The sequence below is a fragment of the Galeopterus variegatus genome, unplaced genomic scaffold (genome assembly GCF_000696425.1).
Source record: "Galeopterus variegatus unplaced genomic scaffold, G_variegatus-3.0.2 Scaffold2854, whole genome shotgun sequence".
Taxonomy (NCBI): Eukaryota; Metazoa; Chordata; class Mammalia; order Dermoptera; family Cynocephalidae; genus Galeopterus; species Galeopterus variegatus.
This window is the reverse complement of record NW_007728965.1, coordinates 30,189-54,442: the sequence shown is the minus strand read 5'-3', so window position 1 is coordinate 54,442 and position 24,254 is coordinate 30,189. Positions and strand designations below refer to the sequence as shown.

Here is a 24,254-nt window from a genome sequence, read left to right as displayed (position 1 = left end):
AATAAAATTCCAACTTCTGTCTTCTACTTACTCTGTAGCCAAAAGCCTAGAATTACACAATCTGTGAACAATTGCCTGTAAATTTTTTATAACCTTCTATTATCTTAACTTCTTATTTAAGGAGCTAATGAAGTGATTCCCAGAGAATGTGTCTTACCTTTTCCTTTCAGTTGTATTTAAAAAATGAAAAGAAAACCAAAAACTTTCACATAGCCCAGAAACCTAACAAAAGTGATTATTCAAAGCACCAGATTTCTTAAAATATATATACTTATGATATAATATTTTCTCCCCATGCCTATCCAGAGCTAATACTTAATTTGTGCTTTCATGCTTTGTTTTGGTGGGTAGGGTAAGTGCTGAAGATACAGAATTTAATACATTCAGAAAAAGAGGACGGAATCATTCTGCATAAGAATCATTCTACCAAAAACACCTATTGAAAAAGAACTCACGAAGGTTGGAAGGAGGCAAAGAAGAAAAAACTGGAACATAAGGAGAGAGTAACATTTGAGTGAACAGTGATTTTGAGAGTTTAGAGCAAGGTATGAGAAGCAACTATGAAAAAATGAAACTTTGGGAGAGGGGAAGAAGTTTAAACAGATATTTTTGAAAGGCCACCATGAATTGTATGGTGGAACATGACCAACTACTGCTGTTAACATTGTTTTTCCTTATTTGTTGATGCTTTTGAACTGTTGAAAGTTTTGGACATGAGATATGTTTAGACTGACCCTATTCTGGTCACAGGAGGAGAAGGAAAAAGAGAAGGCGACAGAGGAAAGGAGGAGACATTGGAAGAGTGGAGCAGCAGTACCTAAAACTAAGCCTATGTAGTGTCTTAGTTTCCAAGAACTGCTCTTAATATTGTCTCACTTAATGAGAAAAAAATTAAAGATTATAACAAGTAGAATTGTGCAATTGTTAGTTTAAAATTTCATAGCTTTTTAAAAAGAAATTTCCCATTTATTCTGTTTTTTTAAAAAATATCCTGACTCCTCTTCCCATAAAATATATTTTAAAAAATTTAAATATAGTTTTTAAGATTTTTCATTATCATCATTGAAACTTTTAATGCCTAACATATTACCTACAACTTTTTGTAAAGGATTTTAAGATTGTGTATGTATGTGTGTGTATATCACACCATCTTTGAATAAAAATTTTTTTAACCTTTGACGAACACATATGGGGTACTTCAAAAAGTTTGTGAAAAAATGGAATTGAAAGATAATACAAATATTTCCATGAACTCTTTGAAGTCCCCTTGTACATTTCCTCCTCTCTGTGCCTTTTCTCTCTCTCCTATCCAAGTTCTTTCCCCTACCCTGTAAGTTCAGGTCTTTTAAAAAATTGCCAAAGAAGGAATTAAAAGAAAACAATTATTTTTGTCATAGTCACTTAATTTTGACCAAAACAGTAATATTCTGTCTGATTATCAAATTCAATAAAATATATTTGCCATTTTGAAAGACATAAAATTCATCCTAAATACTGAGATGAATAAAATTAAAATTTCTAAAAATAGGTAATTTCTAAAAAGTAAACAAATGTCCTGAGATAAAGGGAATGATGTCTGAACTGTGTATACATTTTCTCAAAGTGACTACTTTAAAAGGAAACCAATTCTTCATTTGTATAACTTCTGGCTTATTTATACATAGATTGCATTAATCCCTTGTGTTTCAAATTGAACACATTTTTGCATAATTGTTCCCATATTTTAACTTGTTATATTTTTCTTCATGATATTTTAAATAGCAGTTTATGGATTGTGACAGACTTTTTCATTATAAAGAATAACCATTCTTTATATTTTTGTTTCCCCAAAGAAAGATGTGGCATCTCATTGTTCCATCTATCTTGCAATTAAATTCACCATGATAGTTAATGAGATTCATTTAAGTTATATAAAAAGTATATTTCCAAGGAGTTAAAACTTTAAGCTTATTATTATGAATACCTTTTTTTACTTTGCAGAATAAAGGGATATTAGTCATTTCAAATATTCACTTAGCAACTTTTTTAGCAATGATTTTTTTTTTTTTTTACAAATTGAAAACAATAAATTAAGCCCTCTGTTCATTTTGACTCAAAAATTGAAAATCACTGGCATTTGGCTGCAATAATGATTTAAAAATTAATAAGATGATTCCTGCCCAGAAAACACTTGTTCTGGTGCAGTTCTGTTACAATGTAGGATATTTGTCTTCTTTAGGTACACCTTGGATGATCTAGACTCTGAAAATCCAAGTTACACCCAAGATTCCATTCCCCTGTGGTTACTCATCTGGACCAGACATGTAGGACCTGTCTGAAAGAGACATAGAGATCAGGTGCAACTCAACCAGTGAATCATCCCTTTAATGTAGTGAAACCTTAGAGAGAAGAACAGGGAGGATGTATTGGTTGTTAGGAAAATGTAGGCTGCTGGTAGAAAATAACATCCTATTAATAGGATCTAAGGTGCGACTCACATAATTATTCTAATTTTGAAGACTAATGGGAAGTATGAAGCATTTCTTTAAGTTGCTGACAGGTCCTAATAAATGCCTAAAGTGTATAGGACTGCATATGGCTTTAGAATGTGATTTTATAAAGAAGGTGGAGATCCCAACTCCCTCTATCATGTCTATATATACGTCTGAGTGTGTGTTTTAGTGCTTTCTGGGAAGTGTCTTGACAGAGAACCTGAGCTGGGCAAAGCATCCTTACTCTGAGTGAGCTAACTGGCACCATGAAAATATCAGGTGTCTTTCTGTTCCTCTCTCTGGCTCTTTTCTGCTTTTTCTCAGGTGAGTTTTTAATTAACATTAAGATCCCATATTTATACTGAACTGAAGATAAGAGTAGTTGTCCACCATATTTCAAAATTCTAAAAATTTTGGTACTAAAGACCAATTCTGAGAGATCATCATAATGATGGTGATTATGATAATGAAAATAATGATGGTAATAGTGATGAGAACGACTGTCATGGTTGAGCATATGCTATATTCTAGGCATGCACTAAGGGCTTTTATGTATCATCCCTAATAACAATAGCAAGGTAGTTGTATCCCTACTGTACAGATAAGAAACTGTGGTATAGAGAAGTTAAGGAAATTGCCAAAAGACTTGCAACTAGTAAATAGAATTTGGAATCTGAATCCAGCTCTTGTAGCCATCACAGTTGATGTTTGCTCCATAGAACTAGTCTGGAGGGTGGATAAATGCACTAAATATTAGCTTGACTTTCTGAGATAGAGGGAAACTTTCCTGTCCTTAGTTATTATTACAAAGGGACTCAAATAATTGAAATTCAAACAAGGGGAAAAAAGGAAACTCAATGAGGAAATTCTTGAAAAGAAGTCATTGAGCTTTAGTAAGCAGAAACATGTTGCTGGTGAACTAAACAATTCTTCAAGCAGGGAAATATCTTTGGCCACTTTAATGAGCAATAGTCATATATCCTATCAACTAAGATGGTTCAAAAGACAATTATATTTCAAGGTGATGTTTTCATCATAGATGTTTTTCATCTGAATGAACGGGGCCATTATAGTTGGTTCTTTCTTATTGTTCTACTCTATCGTGTTGTAGTGGGCAAAACACACGCTAGAGTCACTAGATCCAAGACCTGTTCCCATCTCTTTCACTAATAGCCTGTGTCAACTGGAGAAATATCTCAGTTATCTGAGATATTCCCTCATTTGTAAAATGCTAGAAATAAGATTGAGCCCTGGGATCTTCCATGTCTGATATATCATTTTCTGGGACAAGAGATGATGAATTTTGCTACTATCAAAGAATTTAAATGGCTAAGCATGTAAAAACAAATTTTCAATGAGATTTTGCTGATAGAAAAGCTATTGTTCTCTGTAGCTGGTCATATTTATATAAACAAATATACTTAAAAATGTGGAAAAAAATGGATAAGGATTCCTGTGATATTATGGACTACTAAAGCCAAATAACTTTAATGGGTGGTTCAATCAATTGCTGAAGTGGCAGAAAAAAAATAGATCTGACTATATTAAAATTTAGCAGTAAAGATAGTCTCAGAAATTGATTGCTATCCTTTTATTACTTCTTTTTACAAAGATGAACTGATCTTTAACAAGATCTGGTTGACTAATACACTTAATTTACCAAAGCTTGGGTGCTTCATAGACATAGTAGATAGTATTTGGGAGGACATAGTGCCTAAGAGCCTTAATGTTGAAATAGAGAGGAACAAATTTTAGTTCTGGCATTTCCAGTTTATAGCTGTGTGACTCTTCTGAGCCTCATTCTCCCTATGGGCAAAGTGGGGATATGTAAAAGCTATCTCTATATGAGGAGTTAAGTGAGAAAATGCATGTAAAGTGTTTAACATAGTGGATGGTCCATAGAAAGTGTTCAAAAAATGTCTGCTAATATTATTGCTGCCATAACTAAAGTGTAATGAAGAGAGTACTAGATTGGACTCAGCCATTGTGATATTAACCCCTTTTCTGCCTTGCCATTTCTACATATGAGACATTGAGCAAATCCCTACTTTTTGGATCACAGATTTCTACAGTGGAGAGTTGGCTGAAAAGTATAATAATGAATTTTCCTTGGCTATAAGAATCACTGAGAGTGTTTTCAAAAGTATAGACTCCCAAGCTCCATCTGGTCTTATATGATAGAATTTTCAAGCAATTGCCCTAAGAATCTGTATTTTTAATAACCACCAACACTGCACCTTATGAATCCATAAGGTTGATAATAACTGCTGAAAATGATCAGTAACCTTCCTTCAAATTTAAAAGCCTTGGGCCGGCCTGTGGCTCACTCGGGAGAGTGCGGTGCTGATAACACCAAGGCCACGGGTTCGGATCCCATATAGGGATGGCCGGTTGCTCACTGGGTGAGCATGGTGCTGACAACACCAAGTCAAGGGTTAAGATCCCCTTACCGGTCATCTTTTAAAAAAAATAAATAAAAGCCTTGCTATCTCCTTATTCCCATGCATAGAGATTACACTTTGAGGAATTTACAGTTGTCATCCCACGGGGCTGGCCAGCATTTGAGATGGATTGCACTAATTCACACTCTGTCTTGTTGGGGTGGCCATGCGCTTACATGTGAGAGGGGTTGCTGTATTAGGATTTCCACAGAAATGGCCACAGATCAAAACTCAGCAGCCCATACCAGGATTGAACCTAGGATTTTAATCATTTTAGTATTTTAAACCACTGAGCTAATTAGTCACAATCAAAAATCACACATATACATAGTAGGAGGAAAAAAGGGACAGCAATAAGACAGTATACATGGACCTTTTTGTATTTTAGGAATATAGAGGGATGTGAAAAGAGAATGAGTCACAGAAAAGACAGCGCACTGGTTCTCACCAGTCTATATGTGGGCCAAGTCTTAAAAGTTAAGTATAGAGGGTAGATGAGAAATTCTGAGCTCATAGAACAAACAGCAAATCAATCCCTTCCTCAAGTGCCTGTAACAAAGGCATTTGGGAAGAACTGCATGGACTGAACCTTGGAATGTGAATGTTAGAGACTTTTCACTCCAACTTTTCCAAAGTGAGACCGGAGATGAGAACGTCCTTTTCATAGTAACATAGCAACTGGGCTAGGATTGTAACATTAATTTCTAGATCCTTAAACCATTTTCTCTCACTCACTGTAACCTCTAACAAATGTTGTCCCCTTATGGTCCATGTCCTTACATCACCTCCCTAAGAACTGAGCAGGTATAAAAATGAAACAACATGCCATGACTTCTGGAGATGGCCAAGAACCAGGAACAGGTTTTGGGCATTTTTTAATTTTGCAAATCTCACTTTTCGTATGTTCATAAATTACAGTGTTTGGATTTTGTGCTTTTTTTTTCAGGTGTCTTCAGTCAAGGAGAACAGGTCAGTGCCTATTTTTATATATTCTTCCTACCTTGTGGTGCTTGGCTAGTTTTCCCTGGCCAAAGAGAGTTTTGTCCTTGGTAAAAGAGCAAAAACAATGAGCAGACAGGCCAAAAGAAGAAATCAGGTAAAATAATTATTTTTTAACTACAATCTTTCATGAGTAAACCATTTCAATTTAAAAAAGCCTAAACACATTCTCACATTTTGTCAGAGTAGAAAATAAATAAAAATAGGATGGATTTGAGATACCATGTTCTATCACTGATTTCACTGTGCAATCTTGGGCAAGTTACTCAGCTTCTTTGAGCTGCAATTTCCACAATTATAGAAAATGAATATTATTCCCTTCATAGAATTGCAATTACATTTAAATTACATAAACTTTGTGAAAAAGTTTGGCAAACTGTAAATGGTTATATATTGATTCATTATTAATTAGTAATTAACAGTCTCTGAAGGAGTTAGAACAAAAATTATTATTTGTTTTTTAGAAATAAGACCTGAAAATAGACAGAAAACTTACATAATGTTCTGTAGTGAGGATACAAAGACTGGTTCACTCTAACTTGAATACAGTTTGGTTTTAGAAATTGAAATGCGCACAAATTACTTTCATTGTTGGACTTTTTATACCAAATTAATTCACCAACTTCTTTCTATTTTTCTGGTTCTACCTATCAAAAGGTGACACAAATAAGTGCTATTGGCTCTGCCAATTCTGCTGCTGTGTCCATACTGAGATTTTTTACTTGATCCTGGCACTTGTTCCTGCTTAGCTTGTGTGTGCCCAAAAACCATTAGAATCAAAATTTCCAGACACTACTCCCAACTGATTGGAGGTGGCACAAACGTTGAAAAATATTTTCCAACCCTGATATACCCACTATGTTGCATAGGATTTCCCCCGCCACACCAATTTTAGCACCTCATAAATTAGATACATCTTTCAATTAATGATGCCTTACAATTAACTGCCTGTGTGTTTGTGTATGTGCATGCGCTTGTGTGTATGTCTAACACATGCACACATGTGTGTTGCTGTTGGCATATAAAATTGTACATCTTAAAATAGACTCTTTATGTTTAAATAAATATGGTAGCACAGACTACACTAAATATAAAAACAAACACACAGGGAAAGACATAGATCCAGCCAACACATTTCATATCCCATCAGGTAGTTAAACTATATAATAAGACCTTTACACACAGATTTAAGAGATACGGAATTTAACTCCAGTTTTCTCATGAACGTGCAAGTCATTTAGGGGGCCTCGATTTCCCATATTTTAAATAATGTTTTCTTAAGTTCATTTAAAATTTACTATTTACTGATTCTTTTCCTTTAGATGGGCCAAAGTCTAATCATCTGCTTGCTTCAGGATCACCTAGAATGCTTACTAAATATATAGATCCCCAGGTACCATATAAGACATTAAATAATAATCACAGAGGTAGGGGTTTGAACCTGCATTCTAAATAATTATCCAAGTGACATTTATATATAATAAAATCTGAGCACTTTTCTCCAGTTAAGAAGAAGCAAGCTGTACTGGGAAGCAGCAGCTTTGGAGTCAGACAATATAGATGAGTCCTAATTCAAATACTTACTTGCTGTGTAATTTGGAGAATGTCTCTTCCCTTCTCTTTCCACATCTCTAAGATGAAGATTTGGATTTAATGATCTCTAAAGCTCCTTTCTGCTCTAAATATCTGAATGATTATGAACCAAGCCTATCCTTCCAAGACTGCTGTCTCTTTTCCACTCAAATTTTCCTGCAAGAGAAGGGAGGGTGACACCCTTTCAGATGGCATCAAGGCTGCCATTTCTTCTCTGCATAGCTACAGGGAGGATGGGAGTTTCCATGCTAGGAAGAAGCTGAAACTAATGTTAGGAGCATTCCTGCTCAGTCTGATCCAGCCAAGACAAAAGAAAGTAAGATTTCCTCCAACACTCAAGTCACTTTTCTCATGCCAATAATTCTCTCCATGATGAAACATCTTATGGCAGATTATAATTAGCAGTCTAAATTATAGTCTTTTAAAAAGCTCACATTATTTCAAAAAGAGTATTCAATCTAAACAGAAAGCATGTTCCCAGACTTCTGGAATTCATATTACAGTAAAATTTCTCTGTAAATGTGAATGACTAATATGCTGCTGACTCTTTAATTTGCCAAGAAGGTACATTAAATAACAATGGTAATAATAATGGTAAAATAAAGCTACTATTTTCCACCATTAACATTTCATTAAATAAATTGCTGTATAACATCAAAATGTTTGAAAGACATATTCTTAGAATAAGGATAGTTCTTAGAACTGGAGAAAGTTTGCTTTATGAATCACTCACTACATTGCCTTTAATGTTTTTTATTTTCCTACCAGGTTTTGTACTTGGGAACCACATCCTCAAAGATCTGTTTAAGTGACTAGTTTAGATTGTAATTAATAGAACAAGCCTCTTGAAAGCAATAATTGGCAACCATATTCTGTTACAATACCTTTCAGGATCAGTAAGTTTATTTTTGTCTGCATTTTAAGATACAGATTAGCGAATTTTAGTACAGTTAGTAAATCAATGCTCCATGACTAAAATGAATTTGGGACTCTTCATTTTTCCAAAATAGCTTGATACTGACAGAATATCTAAACGTAGTTTGGATATGTTATCCAGCATCTACAACTGAGCTACATATCAGAAACCGAAGCCTCAGAAAGAGAACCTGGCTCTCTTCAGCAGGCTGCAGTTGGCTTCAATCTCCCTACAGCAGTACAGCTGTGGAATCAATATCTCAGGATCCCTGACTCCAGTCGGAGTGAGCTCTCCACTGCTCTGCACAATCTTTCATCATCAATAGAAAGCCATTGTGCAGTGCATATGAAAGAACTGAGAGCATTATAATTTTCCAAACAAATATAAGGTAGTGATTACAATCCTCATTTCTTAAGCAAAGGATATGATGAAAACAGTAGTTTAAAATAACTTGCCTTTACATGTAGGAAGGATTTGAAGTTACAAGAAAAGGAGGTAGAGAGAGCAGAACTTGTGTTGGTTCAGACAAGAAATGTGGAGGGCTGGGAAAGGCAGTAAATGTGCAATTGGCAAAGAAGTAGTGTACAAAAGGTAACACTGATGAGAGAAAAGAAATGGCAATGTTTAATCTGAGGGCAGGCTGGGGAATCTGAAGAAGGGTACTACCACAAAAAATGGAATAATTAGAATGCAAAACTAGTTTGGAAAGAAAGATAAAGAGTTATATTTTGGACATAAATGAGCCTGAAGTACGAATCAAATTATTGACTTGTGTATCGTATACTTCAATAGTTTGAACTACTGATGAAAACTCAAGAAAAAAAGGCTGCGATTCATGTCTATCAACTGGGAGAACATGTGTTCTTATAGAAAATCAAGTATATAAAACTATCTTGAAAATGACCATAATTAATACTCAGGAGGAAAAAAGAAAACACAATAAAAGAGGTTAAAAAAACAAAAACAGTTGGAGAACCAGAGAACTGACATATTACAAAAGTCTAGAAAGAGTTTTTAACAGGCCAGAATGGTAAAGAATTGCACATATGATAAGGAAATCATGAACTTTTTATACACAGCGAAAAGGTATATCCTGAAAGGCATAATTTTTGAGAGCAGTTTAAGTGGAGTAGAAGGGATGTAAAAGTAGGGGAACGAAAAGCCATGGCAAGGAGGGGTTAAGAAAACTGGTATGGTAAAAAATGGAGATGATTTAACCACATAGGTAGTCTTTTCCAGTAAAGGGAAGAAGAGATGCCATCCTACACCCTAGGTCTGTGTGTTCATGATTACAAATTTTCATTGGATTTATTGGTAGACCTAAAATGCTAGATTAAAATATTAGTGATACTGAGTCTTTAGTTAAATTAATGGCCAAATATGCTCAATTCTCCAACCAAGTTAAATAATTTTCTTGTCACTATTAGCTAAGATGACTAATCTGGGTACTAAGTGTCCCTCCATTTCATAATATTTTAGAAGGTACAGTTCTTTGAAGAACCACAAGGGGTCAGGCTGCTGCTGGATGTTGGCACCATGTGCCTAGAAGTAGCCTCTGGTAGCTGAATTATCCACGGAGATGAATGGAATTTCTTGTTGAATACAATGCCAATCTAAACAACATTAAAAAACAAAGTAAAATTTTTTAAAAACTGTGATACAATAATTTACATTGCTAGTGTTTATAATAGCAATCTTTACTTTACAAAGCATTTTTACAGGATTAATCATTACAACATCCCTAGAAAACAGGCATTACCAATGGCCTGTTAAATATGAAGAAATTTAAACTCAAAGCAGTGACATGTTTGCATAATGTACTGCAGCTAATAAGTGGGAGAAGCAAAATTCAAACCCAGGTCAGTCTAGTTCTATCTACAGGACAACCCTCCAACATTACAGCAGCATTGGGGCATTTTCATTGGATTCATGGAAGATTTCAGCTCTCCTGGGCTTCCTAAATGCTTCATTTAGGAAAATTTAAAGGAGAAAAGGTAATCCTACAATCACCACCAGTTTAGACTTGCTTTGACTCTCACTGAAAAGCCAGTTGTTTGGATTCTGTGTAAGGGTGTACAAAACAAAAATATGAAAGAGAGCAAATGGAGGGAAAAAAGAGGCATATCCCTTAGAAATCTTAGTCTATTTCTCCTCAGGTGGTGACAGCAGTGGTCTCTTTCTAGTCCCAACCCTGATATTGCTTTGCCTTGCTCTTTGCCTTAAAGAAGGGACTTCTGGATGGCTCTTCAGAGGCATTCCACACCACACACCATCTGAAACCCCTGGGGACCACAGAGAGTGGCCCTCTTCTGCCCCCAGCTACTGTGCTAAAATTTCTCGCACAGTCAGTGAAGAGGCCTCTCTAGATGTAAACCAGAAAGGATTTGGGCAAAAGTCGCTATTTCTCCCACCCAAACAAACACTTAAGGACAAAAGAGCTTTATTTAAGCCATTTCACTGAAAATAGTCACTGCTAAATCTTGGATCATCAAAACTGAAGGGCTGTAGGGACCCTCTAACCTTATGGTACTGAGCATTTTGTGTAAGTTACAGATGCTTTTCATAGCTAGCGTTAGGACAGACCTATTGTAAGAAGCTTAATTCCTGCACTTGTAATCCAGGACTATTTCAAATACTCCACACTGACTCTCTGCAACTCTTATATGACCACATTGATCTTTTCAACAATCCTGGGAATCTGGGAATGAGGCATGGAAAGTGTTGTTTGTTTGTTTCTTGGTTAAGAACATTGGGGCGGGTGTTGAGTTCTTCGTCCAAGATAACACAGCTAGTCAATGGCAGAACTAGGTCTGCAACATGATTCTCCATGAGCTTACTTCAGGGATCACTGAAAGCCACTGCGGTTTAAAAGTAGGAATGTACCTATTCTTAGGAGGTTTGTTCATATGCCAGTTGATTGATTTGATTTGATTTATTGAAACTTTCTTCTTCTTAGTCTTTTTTCAGGGGACAAGGGAAGGGGATAAATGGGTTTGGAGAGGGAGGTGGATCTAGAAACTCTCAAAGTGAATCCCCTTCCCAAGTGCTACTTCCATATCTGCTTTCTAAAGGACAAAAGAGGCTGGATCACAAGATCGGAGAGCCGATTGCCAGGGAAAGGTGTCTTAAGGAGGCGTTTCTCTCAAGTAAGAGACCTGTTTCCTTTCCTCACTGTCCTGACTGCAGAGACACACATACCTTTGATTGAGATGTCTTTGCTCAGCTTCCACATTACCTGTGCCTGTCTGACTGTGGCATTTATCATGCATCAGGCTGTAATTATCTATGTTCTCTCTGCACTCCTTGTGCAGATAAGACTGTGAGGTTATTGAGATAATATTTATCACTGATTTCTCCCTGGATGATCAGTACCCAGCACTGTGTCTTCCAGATATTAGTTACCTATTGGATGTTTGTGGAATAAATGGAATATCAACGATATACTGCAGTTCACAGCTCTTTCTTGACCCCAAAACACTGCTGCAAATGTGTAAATTAATGACTTAAATACAAAATTAGCTTTCGAGAAAAACGTGCCCATGGCTTATCATGTCTTCAGGACTTTTTTAGCTGTTTTTTCCATTTGGAGACCTAAGGGACAGATTACCATTCCGGAAGTAGTATGAGAGGATGGAATTATCTTTCAGTGCAGTGGGGGAAACTGGGGCCATAGGTTGGACTATAAAAAGCCCAGGAATCTTCTATTTAACCAAGCCCTAAGAAGATCTCTGGTAAGCACCATACTACTCAACCTCAATAGTATAAGATGCCAAATTTCAGCATAAATGTGTGTTCTATAGTCTCAGTCTCATTAAACCTGATAATGTGGTAATATTTTTAACCTAACTGTATGACACTTTCACTGAACATTTTCCCGTGAAACCTTCAGAAAACTTTGTCAATGCATAATGGTTTGCTAACATCTTAAATAAGTGATTCCTTTTGCCAATGCTCATACATTTTCCTAATAATCTCCTTTATATAATAAATCTTGTTGTGTTTACTTAAGGCACACAACATGATTTTATGAGATACATAGAGATAGTAAAAAGGTTACTACAGGAAAGCAAATAAACATAACCATCAACTCACATAGTTACCCAATTTTTTCTTTTTTGTGTGTGGCAAGAGCAGCTAAAATCTACTCATTTAGCATGAATCCCAAATATTGTACAATCTTATTACATATTATCCTCCTGTGGTACATTTGACCTAATGAGCTATTTTAATGAAATCTACATGTCTTGACTATAAGTGTGGTTAAGGGTACATAGTGACAGTTTGTCTTTAATTCTCTCAGTGAGGATGTATTGGAAATCAACCATAGTAGATTGTTGGAAATTCTGGATCAGCAATAAAAAGGAATATATTCAAGCATTAGTAAGCTGTTTAATTTTCCCGAAGACCAGTGTTCTCACCTGTCAACTGGTTGATATGATGATATTGCTTAATATACCTCTCAGGGTTATTGCTAGGCTCTACTGAGGTCATCTATATGAAAGTAGTTTAAGCGTTATGAAGCAATTGATAAACATAAGGCAGTATTATTTTAATGGAACCAGAACATGAATAAAGCAAATTTTCTCTATCTATGTGTAAATGTCACTTCATTCCACAGAGCTGATATTTGAAGGGGTTCAGTTTAACCTATTGAGTCCATGATGATAATTATTAATCAGTCATAACGTATGTTCTCAATAAGACTAAATGCAACCTCAGAATCATTGTAACACAGCAGCTTAGGCAGCCATTACTAAATTATTATAGTAAGCACAAAAGTTAAAATTCTACACACAGGCTCTGAGATAGAGTAAGTTAATATACAGACATTATAACTTTGTTTTCAAAGGATAGTAAATGATGTTGCATCCACAGAGAAAACTAACAAATCATCAGGTAATGTCCTGGGGCCCTTGCAAGGATCATCCATGTTTTTATAGCAATGCAGAAGGAGTGCTGTTAGTGTACATTAATACAATTTTTTTAAAGCAATTTAATTAAATTGGAGCAATTTAATAATATTGAAGCAATTTAATAATATTGAAGCAATTTAATGTTGGAGTCAAAAGTCTTACCTATAGCAATTGACAACATCATTAATTCACTCCTGAATGCAATAATATAATAATGTACGTCCTGTAATGAGTTGTGTCTCAAAGAAAAAATCCGAGTTATGTTTCATATATAGTCTACTTAAGCAGATCAGGAGAGGTATTTTCTATTTCAGGATGCTTTATGTCACAACTATGTATACATGATTTTAAAGTTTGCTGCCCAAAGTTTCTGTTCTGAGGAATAGTCCCTTGGGTAGAATGCACTAATGTTGATGTCACTGTGCTTGCTTTGGTAGATCGACTGTGGTGAGTTCCGTGACCCCAAGGTCTACTGTACTCGGGAATCTAACCCCCACTGTGGCTCTGATGGCCAGACATACGGCAATAAATGTGCCTTCTGTAAGGCAGTGGTGTAAGTATCATACTCACCAAACCTGTCCCTTGCAAACACAAACTTGCAGAATATGACTAAGATGCTTTACTTGAGGTATCTACACATATCTACTCAGACACTGAAGAAATAAGCTTCAGGCAAATGGGTTGAAAACAAATGTGTCAAAAGCAATTTTAAAAATTACATAATAAATTATTTAAAAATATAATGGCTTTACTTGCTTATTATTACTTTTGATTCATCTTAAGGAAGTTTTTAAAAATCATACAAATTAGGGGCTGGCCCGTGGCTCACTTGGGAGAGCGTGGTGCTGACAACACCAAGTCAAGCATTAAGATCACCTTACCAGTCATCTTTAAAAAAAAAAAAATCATGCAAATTATACGTAATAATTATTACCTTTAATGATTTTGATACTTTTTAAATTTTTTCATTTATTTTTAATTTAAAATGTCAATATCATTATCAATACATAATGAACACACGTATACACTTATGTATAGCATAACTAATTAATAACAAACTTTTCTCAGGAGGACGTCAGTGGGTAAGATGAAATTTGAGTGAAAATGCATGTTACCTACAGGGCCTAAATATGTGGGCAGCTATATAGTGTCAAATGCCTGAATATGTGGTTCAACTTCTTACGTCTTCCGTTAAAATAGAACTATGACATTCTAGTCTCTTTGCCATTATTGCTCCCATCACTTCTACCTTTGCCAATTAGAGAATGAGAAACTGGCACCAAAAGTTCTAATTAAAGCTTGTCAAAACAATGAGATTTGTTTAAGAGTCATGCTTTTCACAGTTAAGCCAGATGTCACCTTTTAGTGCATTTATTTAACCTCTGCTGAATCATAGACATGGATATCTACAGAATCAAATGACTAAATGGACCATGCCATAGTTAAAACTGCTTCCAACCTCTGTGGTGAATATTTATGACATTGCACTGAGCATATATTTGTCTTTTTATTTTATAGGAAAAGTGGTGGGAAGATTAACCTAAAGCATGCTGGAAAATGCTGACTTAGAGCCCATGCTTCGTGCTTCTTGCCAGCTCTGTTGTCCTTCTTTTCTCACTTCTGCTTTTACGTTTCTCTAGTGCATTCCTTACATTTATAAAGATATACCTTCCATTATGCCTGGGTCTTGAGGAGTTCAATGGATATGTCTATTTCCCTTGACTTGCTTGTCAATAAAGAAAATTCTGCAGAAGCATTGATTGTGTTTTTACTTTGAGATCAAGAAAACATACAGACACAACATGGAATAATTAATCTGGCATAAACTTTAATCAAGAAACCTGTTTTCCTGATCTAAATCTACGATTCAGTTACTTTAGGATCCTGGAAAAATTCCTTTCCTTCTCTCGTCCTTGGAATCTCCATGTGGATAACGAAGGATTTTGAAAACATGACCATAGGTTATGCTTTCAATTATCTCAAAAATATCTGTTATTTAAGATTTAGAGCACATAATATTGGTTCTTCCCAATTTCAGGAAAAGTATTTTATGTAAAAGCAAAACCTCTGTCTTCTATGAACCATAGTTCTCTCATCTCTCTGGAATGACAGCTTTAAACTATATGATATCTAGAGACATACAGTATTTGACTTCCCAGCAACATCATAGGGCCTACCAGAAAGAGAGAAGTGAATAAATATACAGTTAATAATGAATATTCAATAATAGTAAATATTCAATAAGTAGTAGATACAAAAATCTCTAAAAACATATACATTTAAACAATGTAGTCAACTTTGAGCTTAATTGTGGAAAGAGAGAACTGAATGAAACATTAGGAATCCTAAGGCCCAGAGAAAGTTTAATTTGTTACTTGCTAAGGAAAACAGCTCCAGTTAGAAGAAGACTGAAGGTTCAAATACAGCTCTTTTGATAACCAGCTCAGTCTTCATGTAGCTGGCCCAGTCCTATGGAGGATATACAAGGATATCCACAAGTTGGGTATACAAATATCTTATTCTGAGCAATTTGAATGGAAGTCTTGGGAACTTTTCCTTGGAGTACTTTCACGTAGCAGAGCATGTTTTTATAAATAGCATCTTCCTGGAGAAACTCATGCAGAATACATATCTAGATGTATTTACAATGTAACAACCTTCACCCCGGCAGCAAATGTTTACCAGGTGCCTACTCTGTGGTAGACCCTGTTCTAGGTGCTTGGGATACAGCGATAGATGGGGGTGAGAAGAGCCAACCATCCTACAACACTTAAAGAAGTTTACATCCAGCAGGGAGAAATAAACTAAAACAAAAATACAATAAACCAGCAAACGGCAGAGTAAGGCAGAAGGTGATAAAGGCTATAAGAATATGTTAATATTGAGGAGAAATGCCCAGGGAGGGATGGTAGTTAATTGCAGTACTAAATCAGATGGTTGGAGTGGTTCCTATTTTGAAGACCTGGAGATGAGGGAATTGGCCAAGCACAATCTTGGAGAAAAACAAAAGAAGAAGCTGGAACCCAGGCCTGAAGGCTGGGGCATGTCTGATTTGTTCAAGGTACAATGAGGAGGCATTGGTGGCTGAAGAGGAGTGAACAATGGGCAAGTACTAGATGATAAGGTCGTGGAAGAATGAACACAAATAACGACTTTGTAGTTATGCTTAAGATTGTGGCTTTTACCCAGATGCATAAAATGTGGTTTTTAACTATAAATAGTAAGATTATATTTCTGATTTTTAAAATCTCAATTATATTTTATGTACATAGATATTCCACTTTATTTATATGAGTATAATGGAAGAGGACGTAACCAGACTGGGGACCCAACTGATATCTGGATAAGCAGCCAGAGGGTGGAATAGGTTATGCTTGGGAAAATAGATAAGCACGCTGTTCCATACTTAAAGATTACTCCCCTCGAAGGATAAAAATGATCACATAATATATAATTTGGATACAGCAATAATAAGAGAGTGGGTCACCAAGTTACATGGACCAGAATGTGAATCAGGGCTCTGTCATTAGCTCTGTAACTTTGGACAAGTCATTTTGACTTCATTGTATCATTATTCCTTCATCTGAAAAATAGGGATAATAGTATCAACCTCCTCTTTTTATGGTGAAGATTAAGAAAATGATGCATGTAAAGTATTTAAACAGACTCTGGTATGTAACAAGAGCTAAAAATATCAGTAGCTTTTATTATTATGCTGTCATCTGTTTCACTATTACTCTGTCTTCACTGATCAGGATATTTTTGTTTCTGTCTTATTCACTGTCTATCAGTAAAGAGATATAAATAGATAGATATCTAGATAGATACAGATAGATAGCTAGACAGAGAGAGAAACAAAAAAACATATAGATAGATAGATACAGATGTGTCCACTTTTTCTATTTACCACTTTTGGAACTCCGCATTTCAACTATTTTGGTAACAGAATCACTGGGCATCTTTGAAAGTAATTCCTTCCCTCTCTTGTTGGACGCCCTGCTCCAGCCCAGCCAGATTCCTGTCCGCTGTCCTCCACACAAGAGGTTATTTTCACTCTGCCCTGTCCTGCCTGGAGCGCCTCTTACTCCCTCTTCTGCTGCACTGCCTTCCGCTTCATCCCTCATACGAATCTCTTACTCGTATCTACATCTTAATTCTACCATTTATTTCAGGAGCCATATCTGAAAATTGTCAGAATACCCTCTCTTGTCTAGTTCTGAGCTATTCTTCGGGGATGAAAGGAAAACATATAAAAACAAATCACAGAGAACCAGAAGTCTTACATTTCTTAGAAAGAAGAAGCAAGTCACATATAAAAATATGAATAATCAAAACATAGAGATTTGGATTACAGAGATTTATACATTTGTCAAAATGCAGTGAATACACACTAAAGATTTTTGCATATCATGGTTTACAAATTTTACATCAAAAATAGAGAATAAGCATTTAATGAAGTCTTAACGATGATATGCACAGGGAAGTTTTAGAGAAGAGTACTTATGTCTGCAATTTACTTTAAATTGCATCCAAGATGAATTAATGGATAGATAAATGAATAAATATGTGATAATATATGTGGAATCTTTTTTTAAAAAGTAAAATAAATATAAACGGAGAGTAGAATGGTGGTTACCAGGATCAAGGATAGGAGGAAATGGGGTAAAGTAGGTAAAAGGTACAAATTTGCATTTAGGTAGCATAAATAAATCTAGAAATCTAATGTTTAGCATGAGAACTATAGTTAATAATTTTGTATCATATATCAAAAATTTGCTGAGAATAGATTTTAAGTGCTCATAATAAACACACACATACAAAGGTAATTATGGAAGGTGATGAATATGTAAATTTGTTTAACTGTGGTAATTATTTTACTATGTATGTATTTATCAAAACATGTTGTACACCTTAAATATACACCATACAAATAAATTTTCAAAAAACAGTATTGTAAATATTAATGGGACAATCTAGGTTTGTAAGTGTCCTCTGTAAAATTTTTTTAACATTGCTGTATGTTTGAAAATTTGCATAAAAATGTTTTTAAAAATGAAAAAAATATGCAGACTCTGCCAACAGGATAAGATATTCACAATTCTGTTTATGCCCCTCATTATTGTAATGTCCAGGACAGAACACACTGTTTCAAGTACAGTTTGTACTCCTTGCTTCAAAGCATAAAAAGATAGTTTATTTGATCTGAGCACCCATTTCTATCATTATGCCTTCAGATGACAATGGGAACGTTGTTAAAAGCGGATCTTACCAAACTTGTAACCATTAGCTGTCCTCAGGCATTTTTATTACCTCACTCTAATTGTCACCAAGTCACGACTTTCTCAACCCTTCTTCTCTTACTGGTTTTTTGAAGGTAAATTCATGACAAAAATGATGAGATATGTCAATGATTAAGCTTGTGTTAAGGGGGTTCCTAGGGACCTGTCTGTCTATGACAATGTGTAGGTTTCTTGAAGTGAAATACACACACACACACACACACACACACTTACAGACACACACTAAAGCAAAAAGGGTTACAGCATGAAGAAAAAGCCAGAGAAAATAGTAACTAATACAAAGACTGAAGTATCTCCTCATTAATAATGTCAACTGACCGATTTACTGAGTATAGCACACATATCACATTTATATTTAGCAATAACTATGAAGTTGTAGCACCACTTTTATGAAACAGGAGCCTGAAGTACAGAGATTTGAATAGTTTGTCCACGATCACATAGTGGGTGAGTTGCAGAGACTGAATTTAAACTCAGGATAGTTAACATGAGTCTCATATTCCTAAACTATATATCACATACTCATAATAATTTAAGTGACTCTGATGTAAATGTTGAATTGGAGAAATTAGTCCTAAATATTTGAGGATATCAGAAATAGAAGTATTCATAATTCAACAATGGCTTAAGCAAATAAATATGTACAGAGGGTGACACGTACCTTACCATGTGAGTTATTATGTTAACTTTGTGATAGGGCCACAGTATTAGCATGAAAAGGCCTGAGTTCAAACGGGCTGACTATTTCTGATGTAGGAATCTTATGAACCGCTTTTTTTGTATTTCTCTGACTTTCTTTTTTCTTCCAGAGATGGCATCTGTGACTTTTCAAAATGTTGGTTCATTTCAATTCTACAGTTTGAGTTAAAGGAAAGACAGGCAGAACAGATCTTTCCCACTTTAAGTTTGAAAAGATTTAGACCTAATAAGAAAAGGGAACCCGTGCATGACCCTATTTAGCTCACTACAGTTCATCTTTAGATTAAATAATATATGTGTACTAAAAGAATGCAAATACAAAAGCATAATTGTGTACCTGCTGGGAATCACTGGTGATCACTTTGGGTAGCATTGTAGGCTTAACAATGTTAGGTCTTCCGATCCATGAATGGAGGGTCTTTTTCCATGTATTTATGTCTTTTCTGGTTTCCATCAGCACTGATTTGCAGTTTTTAACGTAGATAGCTTTCATGTCCTTGATCAGATTTATTCTTAGTATTTTAATCTTTCTGGTGCTATTGTAGATGAACTTGTTTTCTTAATTTCCTTTTTGAATTGTTTGTTGTTAATGTACAAAAACACAACTGATTTTTGTGTTATGTATCCTGCAACTTTGTCTGATTCTTTCATTAGCTTTAAAAGTTTTTTTGTGGAATCTTTAGGGTTTTACACATAAGATTAGGTCATGCAAACAGAAATCATTTTATGTATTCCTTCCCAATTTGGATATATTTTATTTATTTTTCTTATGTAATTGTTCTGGCTAGAACTTCCAATTATGTTGAATAGAAGTAGTGAAAGTAGGCATCCTGTTTTCTTTCTTTCTTTCTTTCTTTTTTTTTTTGGCAGCTGGCCAGTACAGGGATCTGAGCCCATGACCTTGGTTAGGCTGCACTCTAACCAACTGAACTAACTAACTGGCCAGCCATAATTAGGCATCTTTGTCTTGTTCCTGATTTTAGGGGAAAAGCTTTCAGTTTTTCACCATTGAGTTTGATAAGTGATTTAAGTTCTTTCTTCCTTTGTAACATATCGATTTTAGTATGAATAATTATCTAGTAACATATATTTTGTGATTAGTTTTATTTTTCCCATAGCACTAATAATTTTTACCTTTAATTTTCTGCTTTTTTTCTTTCAGACAGGATTACAGTAAGAGTATGAGCCTTGTCAGTCTTTTTATTTACTGATGTATGGCCACTGTATAGGGCAATGAATAATAGATACTTGGTGCTAATAAATGCATATAGGATCAATAACTTAAATATAATTTAATATCAAGTTTACATTGGAATTTTGTTGGAGACTTGCTGTACATAATGTAATGTATAGTGAAGTCTAAAAAAAAAAATCTAATGTCTACAGAATCCAGACTGGTGTAAAGCATCTGGTGATAGGATATTGGAAATGGTGAGAAATGTGGCAACCAGTAAACTAAATGCCCCATCAAAACAAAAATTATAGCAGCAAAGACAGAACAGAAAAGCTGCAGACTGAGTACAGCTTATGTATCTCCAGCCTGTAACCACTGCTTTAGAAAGTCAGCCATTACCACTAGAAGTATACACAGCACATATAATTTAAAACATTTGTGGAAAGATAAATTGACAAATAAATTATTGAAAAATAAAATAATGCAACTAAGGTGAAATTTTTATCTAAAAATATTTGAAAAGATGAGGTGTGAATACAAAATATATAAAAATCAGGGATGGATTGGTGTTCAGGAATGGAATGAGGATGAAAGGGTAGATGCAGAAAAACTAGTAGTGAGAAGTAGAGGAAATTAACTCTCAACTTTGCTGCTAAAAAGTTATGTAAGGTCATCTGCTGAGTTAGGGAAGTGGTCGTGGTAATCACAAAAATCGGAGGTAAGAGCAACAGTGGCAATTACCTGAATTATTTTATTTATTAATGTAAATAGTTCGACTTAATAAACATGGTCCTTAAATTCTCATTACACAGAGAACTGTTTGCTCATCCAATAAAATTTAGCTCATTTTGTGGCAATAATCTTGTTGGATGTGCAATACTTTAAAAAGATTTATAGACTTAAGCAATTTCCATTAAATACTTTCTCACTGAGTAACAAAGCATCTAGTCCCTCCTATAGGCATCATAACTAATTATAGTTTAATTTCTGGTACTTACTGAGAGCCTCCTACTCTTTTATATAAATGAAACTAGTAGAATCTCATGAGCACATCACCATGTAAAAATTCCTTCCCGCCCCTCTGAGGACACTAGCTTTTTGTTCCAAAAATCCTAGAATCTGGGAAGAGACTTACTTCTACCTGCTTATAAGCAACATACATGCCTAGTTTGTAGGAAATTATCATACGTGCTGTTGGGAAAATATGACACACAGAAACACATTGAGACATAAAAATGTGTAGTCTAGTAGTCCACATAAAGTAAAAAGGTGGCAAAAGAAAATAATCATTCTTTTTCACAGATTTCCCTTTTCCCTCCTTTAGCTCAAATCTTATTATCTCAAAGGGGTTGGGTCTTAGCAGCCTTTGTCCTCACGCTCACCCAATCTGCATGAGAAATCACTCTGGGCACTCAGAAAATCTGCACTATGGACAGCCTGTCAGTCTATTTTCTCCAGGGGTGCTGAGTCACTTGAAAGAATTAGATTTGTCGTTAGATAGACACCTTTGATTTAAATTCTGTTAGGAGTTATAAAGTAAATCGTAATTTGCTGAGGCTCAATAGTGTCACATGTACAATTATAATAAGATTTCACAGGTATAGTTTTAGAAAAAAAGAATAAATAAAACGTGCATGAAATCTCTACACATACTTCAAAGTGCTATTTATACTATAAGGAAATATGCTTCCAATGATAACAGTTATGAAGGAAATATCTTCCAGTTCTGGGAAAACTGTCCTAAAACGCACTCAATTGCTTGATTAAAAATGAGTTTGAAAATTATATTAAAGGAAACAAGTCAGGCACAGAAAGAGAAATTACCACATGTTCTCTGTTATTTGTGGGAGCTAAAAATAAATAAATAAGGGCCGGCCTGGTGGCGCACTGCTACAGTGCGCCGCTTGGGAGCGCGGCGGCGCTCCCGCCGAGGGTTCGGATCCCACTTACAGACCGGTTCCCGCTCACTGGCTGAGCGAGGTGCGGGCGGGCTCAACACCGAGGGTTGCGATCCCATTGCCGGTCCCGGTCCGGTACGGGCGTGACACTGAGGGTTGCGATCCGTTGCCGGACACGAAAAAAGACAAAAAAAAAAAAAATTAAAATTAATAAATAAATAAATATACAAACAAATAAAGAGCGGTGGCAGGCAGAAGGCACAACAATCACAATTCCTTAAGCTTGTTAAGACAAGTGAACAGATATGATGTAGTGGGTGGGGAGGGAATGGGATGGGGGAAACAGGAATGGATAAAGGAACACAGAAATCAACTACAATGTATATTGAGAAGTTAAAATAAAAAAAATAAGTTCTAATAGCTTCTAACATATTTTTGTTTTGTTTTGTTTTCATGTATCTGTCATGTTTATCTTTTTTTTAAAATTAATAAATTTATTTTTAAGGCTCTTTTAAGTCCACAGCAAAAATTGAATGAGAAACACAGAGTTCCTACATGTGTCCTTCTCCCAGCACATACTCAACTTCCTCCACCATCAACATCCCACACCATTGCAGTACATCTGGTACAGTAGATGACTCAACATTGACACATTGTCAACCAAAGTCCATAGTGTACGATGGGGTTCATTTTTTTGTGTTGCACATTTTCTGAGTTTTGACAAATGTTTAAACACACTTCCACATTTTTAGTATCATACAAAATGGTTTCACTGCTCTAAAAATCCTCTGTGCTGTCCCTGTTCATTCCTCCCTCTTTCCCCTTAACTTCTGGCAACCACCGATCTTTTCACTATCTCTATAGTTTTGCCATTTCCACAAGATCCTATAATCAGAATCACACAGTATGCCCCCTTTTTGGATTGACTTCCTCCACTTAGCAGTACACATAGAAGGTTCCCTCATGTGACTATTTCACATCCTTGCCCGCACTTGGTGTTGTCAGTGCTTTGGGTTTTAGCAATTGTAGTAAGTGTGTCGTGATACCTCATTGTTACTTAAATTTGCGTTTCTTGAATGATAAACAATGTTGAACATCTTTTCATATATTTATTTTCTGTCTTCATGAGTTGAGAGTTCAGATCTTTTGTCCATCTTTAAATCAGGTTGTTTGTTTATTTATAGTTAAGTTTTAAGATTTCTTTGTATATTTTGCATAACTTCTTTATCATATGTGTCTTTGATAAATATTTTCTTTCACTCTTGCCTTGTATTTTCATTCTCTTGACAGTTCTCTTTTGTACAGCAGATGTTTTAAATTTTAATGAAGTCCAACTTATAATTTTTTTCCTTATAAATTATGCTTTGATGTTGTATCTGACAAAATCATCACCAAAACCAAGGTTATCTACATTTTATCTTATGCTATCCTCTAGGAATTTTATAGTTTTGCACTTTACATTTAGGTCTATGATCTATTTCAAGTTAGTTTTTGTGAAGGGTAAAAGGTCTGTGAATAGATTCTTTTTTATTTCTTTGCCTGTGAATGTCCAGTCACTCCAGTACCATTTGCTGAAAAGACTATACTTTCCCATTGAATTGCCTTTGCTCTTCTGTCAGAGACCAGTTGATTATAAATATGTGAGTTTATTTCTGGTATCTCTATTCTGTTCCATTGATCTACTTGTCTATTATTTTGTCATCATCATACTGTCTTAACTACTGTAACTTTGTAGCAATTCTTGATGTAGGTTAGTATCAATCCTCAGCCTGTTCTTCCCCTTTTGTATTGTGCTATCTAATAACTTCTTTTTTATTTTTTATTATACATACATGTGGGGTACAACATTG

At 35.2% G+C, this 24,254-nt stretch overlaps 1 protein-coding gene across 2 annotated transcripts; it reads left to right on the top strand.

The window, feature by feature from the left end:
* Positions 1-2,368: 2,368 nt before the first annotated feature.
* LOC103599117 (serine protease inhibitor Kazal-type 6) lies at positions 2,369-15,089 on the top strand. 2 transcript variants are annotated; one of them, XM_008583219.1, is made up of 5 exons: positions 2,369-2,466; positions 2,662-2,795; positions 5,859-5,881; positions 13,771-13,886; positions 14,852-15,089. In XM_008583219.1, exons 2-5 carry the CDS (start codon positions 2,738-2,740, stop codon positions 14,895-14,897), a joined length of 243 nt encoding a protein of 80 aa, XP_008581441.1. In that variant the 5' UTR covers positions 2,369-2,466; positions 2,662-2,737; the 3' UTR covers positions 14,898-15,089. The 2 variants fall into 2 exon arrangements, with proteins under 2 accessions (XP_008581441.1, XP_008581439.1); XM_008583217.1 differs by lacking the exon at positions 2,369-2,466 and adding an exon at positions 11,492-11,566 and having other exon boundaries at positions 2,665-2,795; positions 14,852-15,027.
* The last annotated feature ends 9,165 nt before the right edge of the window (positions 15,090-24,254 follow it).

Bases quoted from the DNA above. Each gene is read 5' to 3' on its own strand.
- LOC103599117 (XM_008583217.1), top strand. From the start codon at position 2,738: ATGAAAATATCAGGTGTCTTTCTGTTCCTCTCTCTGGCTCTTTTCTGC. The intron at 5,882-11,491 runs GTCAGTGCCTAT...TGCTTTCTAAAG, and splicing joins TCTTCAGTCAAGGAGAACAG to GACAAAAGAGGCTGGATCAC. The intron at 11,567-13,770 runs GTAAGAGACCTG...TTGCTTTGGTAG, and splicing joins TAAGGAGGCGTTTCTCTCAA to ATCGACTGTGGTGAGTTCCG.